This window comes from Drosophila melanogaster, chromosome 2R (assembly GCF_000001215.4).
Source record: "Drosophila melanogaster chromosome 2R".
Lineage (NCBI taxonomy): Eukaryota > Metazoa > Arthropoda > Insecta > Diptera > Drosophilidae > Drosophila > Drosophila melanogaster.
This window is the reverse complement of record NT_033778.4, coordinates 2,519,587-2,534,872: the sequence shown is the minus strand read 5'-3', so window position 1 is coordinate 2,534,872 and position 15,286 is coordinate 2,519,587. Positions and strand designations below refer to the sequence as shown.

The 15,286-nt window shown below is 41.2% G+C and overlaps 1 protein-coding gene across 5 annotated transcripts in view; it reads left to right on the top strand.

Moving 5' to 3' along the window:
* Nucleotides 1-15,286, top strand: part of MFS17 (Major Facilitator Superfamily Transporter 17) — a 70,644-nt gene that overhangs the window by 30,513 nt on the left and 24,845 nt on the right. For 3 of the 5 annotated variants that reach the window (NM_001015096.4, NM_001276229.1, NM_001110895.3), the window contains 2 exons: nt 12,143-12,300; nt 12,362-13,432. In NM_001015096.4, coding sequence (NP_001015096.2) covers nt 12,143-12,300; nt 12,362-13,432 — 1,229 coding nt within the window. Of the gene's footprint in view, nt 1-12,142; nt 12,301-12,361; nt 14,295-15,286 lie in introns of all 5 variants that reach the window. The other 2 variants (NM_001110894.2, NM_001015095.4) reach the window with 2 other exon arrangements.

Here is a 15,286-nt window from a genome sequence, read left to right as displayed (position 1 = left end):
TTGGTGTTTTTTTTCCTGCAGATTGTATTTCTGAAGGACCAACTTGTGTAGTCCGGACTCAATAATCATTTGTGGTGGTAAGCTAATCGGGACAGGATGCTGCAGATGGTTGAGAAACCAGTGCAGACACAGTGTAATCTTTTTCGGCTGCTGATCCTAACAACATTTGCTAAGGAGATCACTATCACTAAACTATCTTTAGCTAAGCCAAAACTGTTATTCAGTCCTAACAAGCCCCTTTAGTTTGACGCATCGATTTGCTAAGGAGATCACTATCACTAAACTATCTTTAGCTAAGCCAAAACTGTTATTCAGTCCTAACAAGCCCCTTTAGTTTGACGCATCGATTTCATCTCGTTCACAACCCCTAGGCAAGTATCAAAACAGTATTTGAGATTTGGGTCCTTAGCATAAACTGTTCGGTCGCTAAAACCATCGCACTTAGATTGTACCATTTCAAAACATAACCAACAAGTCATTTTTGGCTGCTCAGGTTTTATAACCATTATTTTGAAAGCAGACCAAATTAGTATACTTATTTTCTGTATTCGGACCACTCTACAAAGGCACAAAATCAAAACTTGCAAGCGAGCTGTTAAAAGTACCTCAAGAGAACAGTCTGCACGTTTAAAGCTGTAGATATTGTGTGGGAGAGCGATAGAGTTGATGCACAGAGCAGTTTATGTGCATACAAAAACAACACCAACGAGCACTGCAAAGAACGCACGAAAGAAAGAGTAAACACAAGAAAAAGACAGAGAAGCAAAAGAATTAGTTAATTTGTTTAGACTAGTGCACAAATAAAAATAGATTCTCTCCCGAAAGGAACGGAGTTTTAATAACTATGTTATAATTATAAATGAAAGTACTAAAAAACCTCCGGTGGGTTTACAAACACAAAAGTGAATTCGGAGCTCAGAAAAAAATCACGACCGTTCGATTTGAAGATAGGAAGACGATTGGTAAATGTTTAGAATTTTCATTATTTTTATTGTTTGTCTTGCCAATTTTTATCTGTATACTAAAAACACCTCCTACAAAACTCCCAAAACAGTCAATCCCACACTTTTAAACAATTTCTATTTCAATTTGTTCGCATTTTTTTCCTCAATATCTATCGATAGCCAACAAAAATTATAAAATTTCGCGATCGCATTCCTACTAGCTGAGTCGGGGTATGTGATAGTCGGGGAACTCGACAACAGCAGATAGATTTTGATTTGGTTAAGGCCTTTCGTTGAGTTAATTGTTGTAAAGTAATGCCATTTTCCGTGCTTGCCTAAAATTTAAATTTTTATTTTATTTTTTTTTTAATCGGGGTTATATATGGGTTATATATGGGTTGAGATAAGAAGGGAACCGATGGGGCGGGTAACCGGAATAAGCGGCTAGTAAAAGACTTCCGCAAGCTCAACGAAAAAACAATCTCCGACAAATACTCATGCCGAACATCTCAATGATACTAGGCAATTTGGGCAAGTACTTCTCGACCCTGGATCTTAAATCCGGCTACCATCAGATCACGCTCGCAAAACACGACCGCGAAAAGACATCCTTCTCGGTAAAAGGCGAAACACGGTTAACATCGTCTGCAGCGAGCTTTATTAGACCCACTAGTAGACATTATCGTCCCAAGGGGCGTAAACGCTTTTCATTGCGATTTGCACACGCTCGCAATGGTACAGGATGAGATAGTCCGGAGGTTCCCAGCCACAAAGTTCTGGCATTGCAGGAACCGCGTCGTGGACGTACTCAGATTAGAAGGTAGAAGCGAAATCTTAACTGCTGAACACAACTGCACAACACAAAAAATGTGAAACAGGTAATATAGTAAAATAGTATTCCGATTTCCCCAAAATGGCCAAGCTGGCCAACGGGATCGTGCAGAACTGCAGGACTTGTGTGAACGAGCCGTCGTTGAAGTCGCACACGATCATGTCCATGCTTGTAACAACTTTGGTGTAAGCATTACAAACGCACCACCACTGCACAGTACCTCCAACGGACAGGTGGAGCGTTTCCACTGCACGTGATATAAGCATAAGTGATATGGTCGAAATAGTAATGTTGGCCACTACCCAATATAATAAGTCGATTCACTCGGTCATCAACAGAAGACCGGCTGACATCGTCCTAATGCACCCTGATGAGCCACAGGTAGAGATCCACAATAGGATCCAGAAAGCTCAAACCGCGCTAAGTGACGAAGAAAAAGGCCTCGCGCCAGAATAGGGTATTCGAGTTCCCGCCGTTGTGCGAGGAAAGAGCTGTAGAAGCGGACATGGGGACCACGGTCCTTATTAAGGGGAGGGTGGTCTACAAGGACAATTTAAAATGACGCGGTCAGTAGCAAAGTCCGTGTAACGCCTTCCGCACATATCATGTTCTTAAGCATTATTCTTATTATTGGTGTCAACTTAATCCTCCAGACAGCAAAAGAGTTGCAAATTGATGAAACATTGCTCGCGAGAACTAGAATGCTCATGATGGAGCTTCAAAATTTAATGTTGGCAGTGACACTTGCAAAAACGAACATTGTTAGCCCGAATATTCTTGATCATGCAGATTTAAGATCGGCTTGGCTGGAGAAGCCCATCAATCCACCCATAGGGGACCTCATGTCCGTATCGTCCGTGAAGGCTCTACAATCCAATAACGCATTACACATTTTCATCAAATTTCCGGTAAATAAGTTCGCCTGTAAGAACGATTGAGACGATGGCGTTATCGCAGAGTATAACAACGAAATCTGCACCGTCAATGCTTGCACTGCATCAACCAGCGCCACCTTCTGCCAGCTATCATCAAGCAGTTCATGCAGACGCGGCGCACTGCGAAATATAATCCAGCAGCCTGGATCCCGTCACCTATGTAGATGAGGGGATTGTCACCATCAACGGCAGGGCCGCCAAGGTGCAAGTGCAAGACAACGGCTCTGAAATTTGGGTGCACGGTACGCAGCTTGTTACCTTCGACCTACATGCGGAAAATCATCGGATCCCTGTACGTCACCCGGAACGGGATCCAAAACGGAGTAACGGTGGTAGGAAAATTACCTCTCCTGAACGTCACCTCCCACGAAAGCGTGCTCAGTCTCCCGTACCTTCATCGCCTGAATAAACGTAACTTAGAGACAATCCGGAGGTTTAGAGAAGAGGTCAACGCCGAACACCGCCAGCGAGTGACACTAATCGTGGCAGCATGATGCTCTTGCCTCCTGTTGTGCCGTTATTGTGGGCTGGCACGCCCAGAAGGCCAGACGATCCGCTAGACGATTGGACGTGGAAAACGCTGAGTTAAAGTCGGCCATGGGCTGTCTCCATCTTTAGGGGGGGTTTAGTTAACTTAAGTTAAATACGGCAACAACGGCATTCTGCAATGTAAGCATTAGGCCGGATGTCGTTACCAAGTCGGCAAGCACTGCTTATTCCCGTGGCCGCTACGAATAAAAAACCGCAAGAAAGTGTTTCTTTTTCATTTTTTCATTTTAGCTTTTAATTTGAATTCTTGTATTCGTAAGTTCAGTTCTTTTCTACCGTCATAAGCAGCAGCACTTGCTCTGCTCAATAAAGAGTTTTTAAAAGTTACTCCGTTGTGTATTGTGAAGGCACGGGCTTGCAGAAACCGACGTTAATTAATACAAACAACATACGAGGAAACTGGTTAATTTGTATATTCTCAGGATCAGTAAGAATAGACGAGTCTGCACACACAACTCCTAGGACTTCCTCGATCAATTATTAAGATGTTAAGTTGAAACGGCTAGCTCAGAGAGTTTGTGTTCGTCCCACCAAATTTATGATTTGTGTGATTGCCCAACCAAGGAGAAGACAGAGGTTTTGATTAAATTCGCTTTATTGAATTGTTTGCTCGGCAAACTCCTCCGGTTATCGCGTTGCTCTTGCGACGCCTTGCCTTCGTTGTCCTGTGTTTCCTCGAACGGGTTAAGGATGTAATGGGGCAGGGTGTATCGTTCACGGGTTGAGGCAACGCTTGGCCTGGGACCACCTTTGCCGACTACACTGACCCCGTCCTGATCGCGCGACTATCCTCGCGTACGTACGGCTTCTCGCGCGTTGGAACTGACTGCCTCGAGCTGGACGTGCGCCGTCCTCTTATAGGCCGCGGAGGCTTCTGTAATTCCCCTTTTGCGCACGACCGCTCGGGTACAAGGTCGAACTAATGTACCGTTAGATCACGGTGCGTCCTCTTTGTGCATGTCCAAAGTCCTCGCGGTTACCGTTCGACCTCCGTGGCCTTGGCCAGCTCGAGTGAAAGGTCCAGCGCAGTACCGTTATTTCACAACCTTTCCGCTTTGTCAGGGTCTAAGGACCATTAATTACCGTTTGACCTGTCCACCCTTGACTCACATCTCCCCCTTCCTTCGGAAGTTTTGAAAAAGAATATGATTCAAGCGTTCCTCCGCTCCGGAGTCTCATAGTCGCATAGGCAGCTTCGCGATTCCTTCCATTCGTCGACCCTGCGCCCTTTGTTCTCAGCCTGGCAGTCTCAGCTTAGTAGACCCCGTCGTTCAGCATCTCGACTTGGCGTCACGAAAATCCTCTTCTTCATCCTCCTTCTGTTGTCCTGCACCTTCCTGATCTCAGCCTAGGCGTCTTAGCCTAGTAGACCCTGTCGTTTAGCATCTTGACGTGGCATCTCGATCCTTCACATACACCTCTTCGAGTTCCTCTCGTCCACCTGCGCCTCTTTGACCTCGGACCGGCAGTCTCAGCTCTGTAGTTTGGCGTCCCGCCCCGCACCGCGATCCTTGCGCCCTTCTCCAACTTTCATCTGCTGCTGCCCTCTGCTTCTGTCCACCAGATAGGTATTTGAACTTCCCGCCTTCCGTTCTAAAGTTCACAATCTCTTGTGCCTAGCAGCTCCGCCGAACTCACCACGATCGTGTTAACAATATCGGCGAGCGGTGTTGCCACTCTTTATTTATATTCTAGTGCTACCATGTTGTGCAGTTTGCTGCCCATTGTGTGGCCAAATGTCGAAAATCCGTGCGTATCCAGTAGCGGTTTTCTGCGTATAACCGCTATATTGGCTCACCTCTCTCTTTTTTCCAGCTCCACCTATGTATGTATGTAAGTTAGTTGAGGGGCTTTTGTGTTCTTGTGCTCTATTAATAATGGAAATACTGTTCGTAAGCGATGAACTAAATTTGATTTTCTAAGCTTAAAGGTGGTTGGAGTTATCTAGATAATGGAGTATGGTATACGGTCCATACTTGGGGTGGAATCTCAAAGAGAGAGAGAGGTCGGACTCTAGATCTGTGAAAGAAATGTAATTTTGTATTTGACAGGATAATTGGGATGAAGAAAGAATTATTTATTTGTCTTGTAACTTTGTATCGATTTGCTTCCGCTCTTCAATTAAGTCGGTTAAGACTCGCTTTCTTAACTGAGGTATATGCGCATCGATGCAAAACAGCGTTCGAACAAACAAATAAAACATAAAAGGTATTTCCATTTTCCGGTAGAGGTATACTCCCAAAAGTATACTTAATTTGTTACACAAAAAAGAAAATACGAATTCTGTCTATATGGACGACATTATAATTTTAATTAGAGATGTTGATGAGCAAATAATTTTTTATTAGCTATTTTTGTGAAAACAATAGACGATTTTTATGTTGTAGCGAAAGGTGTAACCAAAGGTGTAGCTGCGAAAGTACAAGAGGGGAGAGCTTAGATAAATAACGATGATATTGCTACACAGCTGAGGTCCAGTGAAGTAGAACTGTCTCTCCACAGTTGGCATGTTAGCAAATATCAAATTTAGGTAGATGCGAGACCCGACATACTCATGCCATGGATTCTCACGTCGGAATTTAATTTTTGAAGACTATTTCCTTCAAATGCTCCTTCCATTTCGCCTGATTCGTCGGATCCAGCTTTCGGACAAGTACGTGGGCGCTATTACATCCAGCGATTTGTTCTGCTTACCCCATTCCACGAATGTGATCGTCGAATTTAAACGACAGTTCACCAAGCATTGAAATGGAACCACTCTGCACTGCCCTTAGCCCCAGAATCTGAGTGATGTGTGCCTGAAATACTAAACGATGATTAGCAAATCTGTTTTGTAAGAAATTCAATGATATAGCATATTTTCCATCCAATATTTCCAGTGAGCGAATGGTTTTAAGTACAGTGTCCCTTAGACATGTGCGTAGATGCTGCATCTTTTCTATCAGGGTGGCTATCTACTATCGTTGTAAGCATAGTCTTAAATTCCATCCAGTTAGCATAGCCTCCAGCGAATTTCGGAAGCCCAAGAGGGGGCAGCGGCGGTGCCCTATGACGGGGTGGACGCTGCTGATGGCCGCAATCACATGGAGATTTGCCGTCAACAAAGGATGTGTGGGAATTCAGTTACAAGGCGCGCTTCGAAATCTTTCCCCGAACAGAGGATTTAAGCGTTACGAAAATGTCATCAAATTTCTCACTCAAATCACTTTCAATTTCCTCAAAATCAAGAACTTCGAGCTCATTGAAATTTTTCTAAGTTTTTGCTGAAGCTCATCGATCAGCTCAAACCTCACATGAAGAACGATCTTCTCAAACGAAATTAATGCATCGCTTAATAAGAAGTAAACCTTGCAGTCGTCTTGCGCCTCCAAAATGTCACTGCTTGCATTAGAGATAACGTTTCAGAAGCCATAGCAACAACAACGAAACTGCAGAAACAGCGACATGAAATTCAGCTCAAGCGGGAAGATGAGCGCAAAGAAGAATTAGCGGCAGCTTCTGTTATTTGTAGGCGCACAAATATAACTATGTATATGCAATCTTGTGTAACTACGTTCATTGCCTTTAATTTTGTGTGAATATTGCGAACAGAAATTGTTGTTAAAAAACGCACTCAGTAGCAACAGCAAATTAATTTAATTCAATTACTTAACTAAAGCTATAAAGAGCTTTCTATGATTTGCACTATGTATTGGTAATGCACAAATCACGTCGGGTTTATCAAATGTTGAGCCAATAAGCTTCTTTATTTGCTGTTTTAAAAGACAACTTTAATGTCACGTAGTTGCTGTAATATAACGATGATATCGTTGTACAGCTGAGGTGCAGTAAAGTTGTGAGGAGTTCAGGTCGAACGGTAATTAATGGGCCTTGGACCCCGCGAAAGCTGAGAGACCGTAAACTAACGGTACCGGGCAAGAGGCAGTCAGTCACAACACGCGAGGAGCCATACGTACGCGAGGGTAGTCGTGGAGAGTACGGCCAGGACGCGGGCTCGCAGTCAGTCGGAAGAAAGTTCGAAGGACGTACGGAGAAAGTGACGGGCATCCAGCCGGCAGGTGGTCCTACGGAAGAGACGACAAGGACCTGGACAATAGGAATAAAAAGCTCAGTTGGCAGATGATTTGGTTAAGTCAGACAGAACATGACAAGAAGAACTATTCATCGCTCCATCTCAAAAGGAAAATGATATCACTTGGGTTGCCTAAGGTCAAAGTCATTATCTGGGGAAGAAGACGCTGGATTTGGTACGAAAAAACTATTTCCTTCAAAAGTTAAAAGACAAAGTGTTTAAAGTTGTGGAAAAATGTTTTTAGTGCAATTAAGTAAACGCTAAATCAGGTATCCAGGAGGGATGAGGTGGGATACAAGTGATAAGAAGGATAAACCATCACTCAAAACTTCTCATATAGATCACGTCGCACAGATGGAGAACACCAAAAATAATAGATGTAGAAGTTTGGTACGGCGAAACTGGGAGATGGTGGTCCTTTAAAAACATTCATTATAGCTGGGTTTTTTGCTGAAGTTCGGCACAAACACCCAGCCAGGAGAACAGCACAGGCATCGGAACAAGCCAGAAGAGCAATTAGGTAGATAGACATGATGTGGCTGTCGATTCTAATTACGCCAGCAGAGAACGTGAGATATCTTATGTAAATGAATCGAGAGCGATAATTTATATTTAGGATTTTGTTATCTAAGGCGACATGGATGCAGTGCCCAAAAACATGTAATCTTAGTGCACACTACATGCATACATGACAGTCAGTCACTTGAGATCGTTCCCCGCCTCCTAAAATAGTCCCTTAGTGGGTGACCACAGATAAAGTCCTCGTCGCTCAAGATAGGCAGATGTGCCGGAGCGTGGGACCTCGATAAGGCGGGGACTATTTACTTAGGCCTCTGCGTAGGCCATTTACTTTAAGATGCGATTCTCATGTCACCTATTTAAACCGAAGATATTTCCAAATAAAATTAGTTTTCTTACAAAAACTCAACGAGTAAAGTCTTCTCATTTGAGATTTTACACTAGTAATACAAAAAACAAATTTTTAATACAACGTCCAAGCATTTGTCTTCAAATGGATCATTATTTTAATAATTTATGTAATTTCTTGTAATATTAGTATTTTACATCTTTCACTTTAAAACAAGAGAAATTTCATCATTGTCGGGTGTTTTGTAGCTGAAGTGGTTGTGATATACCGATAAAAATTGGCAATGCAAACAATAAAACGAAGAAAAAAAAATTTCTTCAAAATCTGGGCGTGGTAGATTTGTGCTTTTTGTGGTCGTGACAAAAAATGTTCGTGCAAATATATGGAATATAAAAAATATCAAACATTGTTCAAAAGCACGGGTATTGTTATGGGTCGTTTTGTGGGGGTTAAAAAAAATTTTTTAAATGTGGGCGTGGCAATTTTGAGCATTAGAGTGGGCGTGGCAAAAAGTTTTTTGGTAAATCAATAGAAATTTACGAGACTAATAAAATAACAAAATGTAGAAAAAATCATGAAATCTTTATTTCAATCGATAGTAAGCTCCATTTAATAAAATATTGAAAGATTATTTTGTGCAAATGTTTACTGTGACTGCGCTTCATATGGTTCATCAGCTTAGTCCAATTTGGGATACTCTTTCCAACATTTATGGCGGTATCTCACGAATAAATGTCTTCAACGCATTGGGAAACTATGCCATTGACGACGCATCGCTCTACACAAGGAAATAAATTTTATTGTGGACGTATGGCTTACAGCATACTCCCTGTTAACAACAATGGTAGGTTTTCACTCTTCGATGTCAAAAATGTCACTAAAAAATGTCACTCTTTTATCTACAATGCTTGACCTGATCACAGGCATCAATTCCTGTTCATGCATTAGAGCCCTCCCAAGCGAAATTCGACAACTGGCTCATCGGCCGCTATAAGTAAGATTGCGAGAGTAGGATGTCTGCCCGAGTAGCCAACTGAATAAGGACTCGCCTCCTAAAGATCAATGATCAGATCGGAAAAGGGTGCGATCTTGCTGTACGCCAGGCATCTCGAAATTATTGGGAGCGATATGTTAACCTCAATTACAAGGGCGAGTGGCGGAATTTATATCTATGACCAACGCTATTCGTTTGCGCTGGCATAGCACCAGAACGCGGTATTAATATTTAAAATATTATTTATACCTAGTGGTTGGCAAAAAGACAATCTGTTTTCCACTCTTCATTTACCTTTGGATCATTCGTTCAGTTCTATAAGTTCTTATCTGTATATCCTCTTATTGTCACATGTATCGGTTTACATGTAGACTCCAAGCCTTCCTAATACGTGACCATGACCAGTAAACGGTAACTTGGTTACATCTTTAGCATAAGCATCGTATGATCCATTCAACATTCACCGCTTCATCCACATTTTTATTCTTAATGAAACCACGCGCATTGCGCTCTCCGAAGTCCAATTGTGCTAGTTGGAACCAATAAATATTATACAAACAGATGCACTACGGTCGATCCGAATCGCAAGCATCTCGTTTGATTTTCGACAGTTGTACTTTATTTCGGTTTTGTACACAGTGATCTATAGAATCATCCCCTATTCTTGGTCGCCATGCGGAGTGTGATTCAACAGCGGGACTTCTGCAAAAGCTAAATTGCTGTCGAGTATAATAATGCCATTAAGTTTGTGGAGGAGACTCAATCTGTCCAACCATTATGAGTTCGTTTGGCGGAACTACAGGACGATAATATGCGGTTGTGCGACTCTCGCAAGAGCTGTATGCCTTCCACGAGAAACAAGATTGGTAAAACCTTGACGATTCGGGGTACCAAGAGTACCCCGAATTTTACAAATACCTCGCTAAATTGGATTCCGATACTGGAAAAGCCTGGGCGCAGTGTGCAGACTCCGAGAAAAAGGGTGTGACCATCCACCAATTTTTGAAATTTCTTACATCTTCAGTTCTTACGAATGTCAACTCGTAGGCACAACCCAAACTCGAAGATCAGCTGTCACGCACCACGCTGATGCGCGACTAAGGCGGGATCATTTTTTCAGAGGAAAGGCGTGCGACGAGTGCACGCTCGGATTTCCGTTCTTGGTCTCGCAGCCAACCGCACTGGCGAAACCCGAGGATGCGCAAACTTTGAGCTAAGAAGTCACTCATCAACAAGATCTCGACCCCACACATACGGGTATATTTCTACTGTTATTGCTTTTTTAGACTAGTCGTTCTCGTCAATGGAACAGCTTATTATTTCTTATCTCGGAAGACTTGCTGGCAGCACGACGAAGACTTATTCGTCATGTACAAAGAAAGGTCTTTACCGGAAGTTCATGCAGCTACTAAGTGGACCCCAGCTTAATGCAAAACCTCTACTTATTCGGGTTTCTCCCCTTTACACTGGAGTGGATGCAACGTTTACGCATCTTCGTCAACAGTACTGGATTCTGGGTGCCCGCAATCTAGTCAGAAAGATTGTGTTCCAATGCAAATCCAGCTTCTTCCAACGCAAGAACACCAGTCACCAAATTATTGGTGCGCTCCCCATTTCCACAGTTCAAGCCGTTGTTTTCAACATACGAATTGGATTACGGTTGGATTACGAATTAAATGAAGAAAAAGGACCACGGATCGGAAAGGCCTGGTTTGCAATATATGTATGCTTAACTACTAAGGTAATTTACATCGAGGTAGTTAGCGACGATTAATAATTAATAGCTTGCTCGAAGCTCACGGACCTTTACTCAGGCAACGGGGCATTTCATGGCAGCAAACGGATTTTGGACGACGAGAGACGGATGGTCATTAATCAGGCCACGGAAACAGCTAATTTCTTCGGCAATGAAGGGATCGCTTGGCACTTCATTCCCCGGTCTACCCCACATTTGGGAGGTCAGTGGGAAGCCGGCGTATGCTCAATAAAACTGCACATGCAACGTATAATTGGACCGAATGCATTAACATTTGAGGAACTTTTCACTGTATTGACTCAAATTGAAGCTATCCTCAACAGACGCCCGCTTTGTCTGGCTGGAGATAATACTTTGGACCCGCTTTCACCTGCCCATTCTTTGTATACTGCGCTACCCGAACCATGCCCCTGAAGATACCTATGAACCGGGGGGACAGGTGGATCAGCTGAAAGCTATAGTTGAAAGTTTTTGGAAACATTGGCATATGGAGTACTTGACTACTTGAAATGGCATCTATAAACTGACAACTTAAAGGTCGATAAAGCCTAATTTACCCCCTTGAAAATGGAAAACAAGTGTTTAGTTCTTATCGCATCATATCCGTCCATGACCAGCAAAAGGTTACTTGTTTACATATTAGGCATCGTATGACACATTCACCATTCACCGCTATAGTCACATTTTTGTTCTCAATGTTACTACGCGCATTGCCGCAGTGAAATAGTTGCTACGTTCACTTAAAATAAATTCCTTTATATTATCAAAAGTATTTATACCCTTTGTCGGGTATAACAGCTGTAGGCTGCGTGGCCCGACAATCGTAGGCGGGCTCCTTACTGCATGCTAAAGCATTTAATTTCTGATTCCTGGCAGACTCGTCTTTACTCGACACGGCTTTAGCATTCTTCCCTCGCCTGTATAAGCTTAATTTAACATAAAATATCAAAGCCTTTAGCTCCATCGTGAGTTCTTACAATTTCTAAAATGAAAAAATTTCAATTTTATGTACCATAGTCACCTTGTTCACCGCATTCGCCACAATGATATAGAGGGATGTATGTATTTCTATAGGGCGGATCAATAAAGTAAATACGTACATGTATAATACGTACATGTAATAATATACGTACGTGTATATAATTTATGAAACAAATATATCAAACTTTGTTATTTGTTTCATTTATTGCAGACAAAATTCCAGCGCGTTTGGTGCTCTATTTCCTTTCGTGGTCTGGCTTTCTGGTCTCTTTTATGATGCGCAATGATATGAATTTCGCATTGGTGGCTATGATAGCGAACGACAATTCAACGCAAAACCAATCTCTTATCAAATCGCAACAAATATTGGTAATATAAACTTTTGAATGTTTCCATAATTACCAATATATATATATATTTTCATTTTCAGGGTACTGGGACTGATGACCAAAAAACAATAGTAAAATCTGTTGTAATAAGTTCCTTCTATTGGTGCTACGTGTTGTCGCAGGTGGTTGGAGGGGTTGCCACAGAATTGTTTGGAACCAAGTGCGTATTTGGATGGTCTCAGTTAGCAACAGCTCTATGTAGTTTTATGATGCCATCAGCAGCGCAATTACATTACATAGCTGTTATTGTGTTGCGGTCTATTCAGGGATTTGCTTCTGGTTTGACGTGGCCTGCCATGTATGCAATAGTTGGATATTGGATACCTCTTACGGAACGTTCACGTTTTATGTCAAGCTTTCAGGGTTTTAGTATTGGTATTGGTTTAACGTATCCGTTATGTGGATTTATTTTATCAGAATGGGGTTGGCCATATATATTTTATACTACTGGTACTTTAGGGCTTGGATGGTGTATACTATGGTATTTACTTGCTTTTAATACACCACGCGAGCACCCTCGTATTACTAAAGATGAATTGAATTATATAGAGCTAAACGTTAAAAAAGAAGTAAACAGTAGTGTTAAAGTTAAAGTGCCTTGGCTGCAAATATTTAAATCCATACCTGCTTGGGCGATTGCTATAACAACTTTTGGACGAATATTTGTTCATTACATTTTTATTGTTAATGGTCCGACATTTATGGGAAATGTTTTAAAGTTTAATTTTGAAACAAATGGTTTTCTATCCGGTGTTCCATTTATTTGTTCATATATATCATCAGTACTATTTTGTTATATTGCCGACAAAATTGTATTTTATAAGGTTTTGTGTCTTACTAATGTAAGAAAAGTATTTACTGCTCTATCACAAATTATTCCTGGGGTGTTAATATACTGTATTGGTTATATAGACAATGTGTACATTTTGTTAACGGTATGGTTTATAGCTGTGATATTTATAACTGCATCTTATGCTGGAGCTATGGCCAATATAATTGACTTAGCGCCAAATTATGGTCATTCCGCAGCTGTTTTAGCATTTTGCCAAACAATTCATATGTCTGCATCCTTTATATCTCCGCTAACGGCTGGATTTATCGTCACACAAGAGGTAAAGTATAGAATTTAATATTATATTGTAGTTACAAAACACAATTAGTATTCTAAAGATGAAGAGGTGCAGTCAACGGGTAATGCTATTTATTATACCTTATACTCGAAGAGGAACGTTTTCGACCATATAAAGTTATCACGATCACAGTTCGCCTGTCCGTATAAGCACCGAGTTCTCGACAACCACTAAAGCGCCGCAGCTCAAGCTTTTTTCAAAAGATTCACAGTTTTATTAATTTTAAATTAAGATTTATTAACTTTTTGCCACGTCCTAAAACCGCCCAAATGTTTTTATATTTGTTCCTAATTCAATTAGTCCGCCTTTTTATAAAACAAGCACGCGCTTGGCCTTATTGACAATTATCGAAATATGGTCTGAAAATTTTAGCTTAGGGTCCAGAAGAACACCAAGATCATTAACCCTTGTTATTCTATAGGAAAGCTCCAGCTTAGAGTGTAGTTGCGTGTATTAGGTTGATACGACTAAAGGTCATAACTTAACTCTTGGATCCATATAATTTTAGACGTTATCACAGCACATTTGAAAGCCTTCTATTTCGGATTGTAAGTCCATTTCTTTATACGGAGGCATTATGTAATGTCTGCATACATAAGTACACGCGAATGTTTTATTTTTAAGTTTAGTTCGTTAATATAAAGGTAAAAAGGAGCGGACCAAGGCAGGATACCGGATGTGACTCGGAGAATACAAGAAAAAGAATTTTTAAAGAGGACCCAAGTTACGTCACTAGAAGAGAATGCTTAACAGAGTCAAATGCTTTACTGAAGTCAGTGTAGATGACATCTGCTTGAAGAATATTTTTGAAGCCCTGTTTTAACAAGGAAGTTATCACCAAAAGGTTAGTGATTGTTGAGCTGCGTTTCATAAAGCAAATGACTAGTGTTTATAAATGAAAGTGCATCTGTTTCTATAACATTTATTGTTTCGAACTTCGCACAGTTTCACTTCGGAGATCCCGCGTGGTTCCATTGAGAAGAAAATTGTGACGAAAGCGGTCCTTATGCACAAGATGTAGATGAGTTTCCGTTTACGGGTTATGGAAAAGCCGGAGTCTAAATGTGAAACGATACGTGTGACAGTGAGCGAATATAATGCGATAAGAACTCATAGAACTTAGCGAATGCTGCAAAGTTAATGAAGAGTGGAAAACAGGGTGTCTTGTTCCCAAACAAGGAGTGATACCGTTTTCAAAAAGCTTACTGATTGCCGACAATTTAAACATAATTTGTTTTATGAAGAGGGGTCACAAAGGACTCCTTCAATATATGGGGAACTGTGAAGATTCTGGAGGTGAGGTAAACAGTTTCAATAGTGTCTTCTACAAGGCTTCCACACAGAATCTGAGCCCACACCACACAATATATTCTACTTTGATGATTGAGGAGTAAGAAAGTGTTTTGCGCTTAGTGTTAATGAAATTATGGAACTGTTTTGGATCCCGAGCGAAGTGGAGCTTTAGAACGGTTTAGATAATTCTTGTTACACTGAGCATTAGGCTGATAAACCACAGCATGCATTTTTAAGTGCAATCGCTCGAAAGATGTCCGAGTGAGAGCGAAGCGAGTTGCGAGTACAAGCGATAAAGCGAGAGGAAAGCGAGAGAGCAGTTTGCAGCCTGCTTTATCGCTTCAACTCGCTCATAGCGTGTGCTTGTTGTTAATTATGCTATTAATTATAATATAATTATAATATATGCAATATAATATATTTAATACATATTAATTATATAATGATATACTTATATATATATAATTATTATAATTACAATATTATATAATTTTTGGCAGGGCAGTCTACATGTGAAACGATACGTGTGACAATGCAATAAGA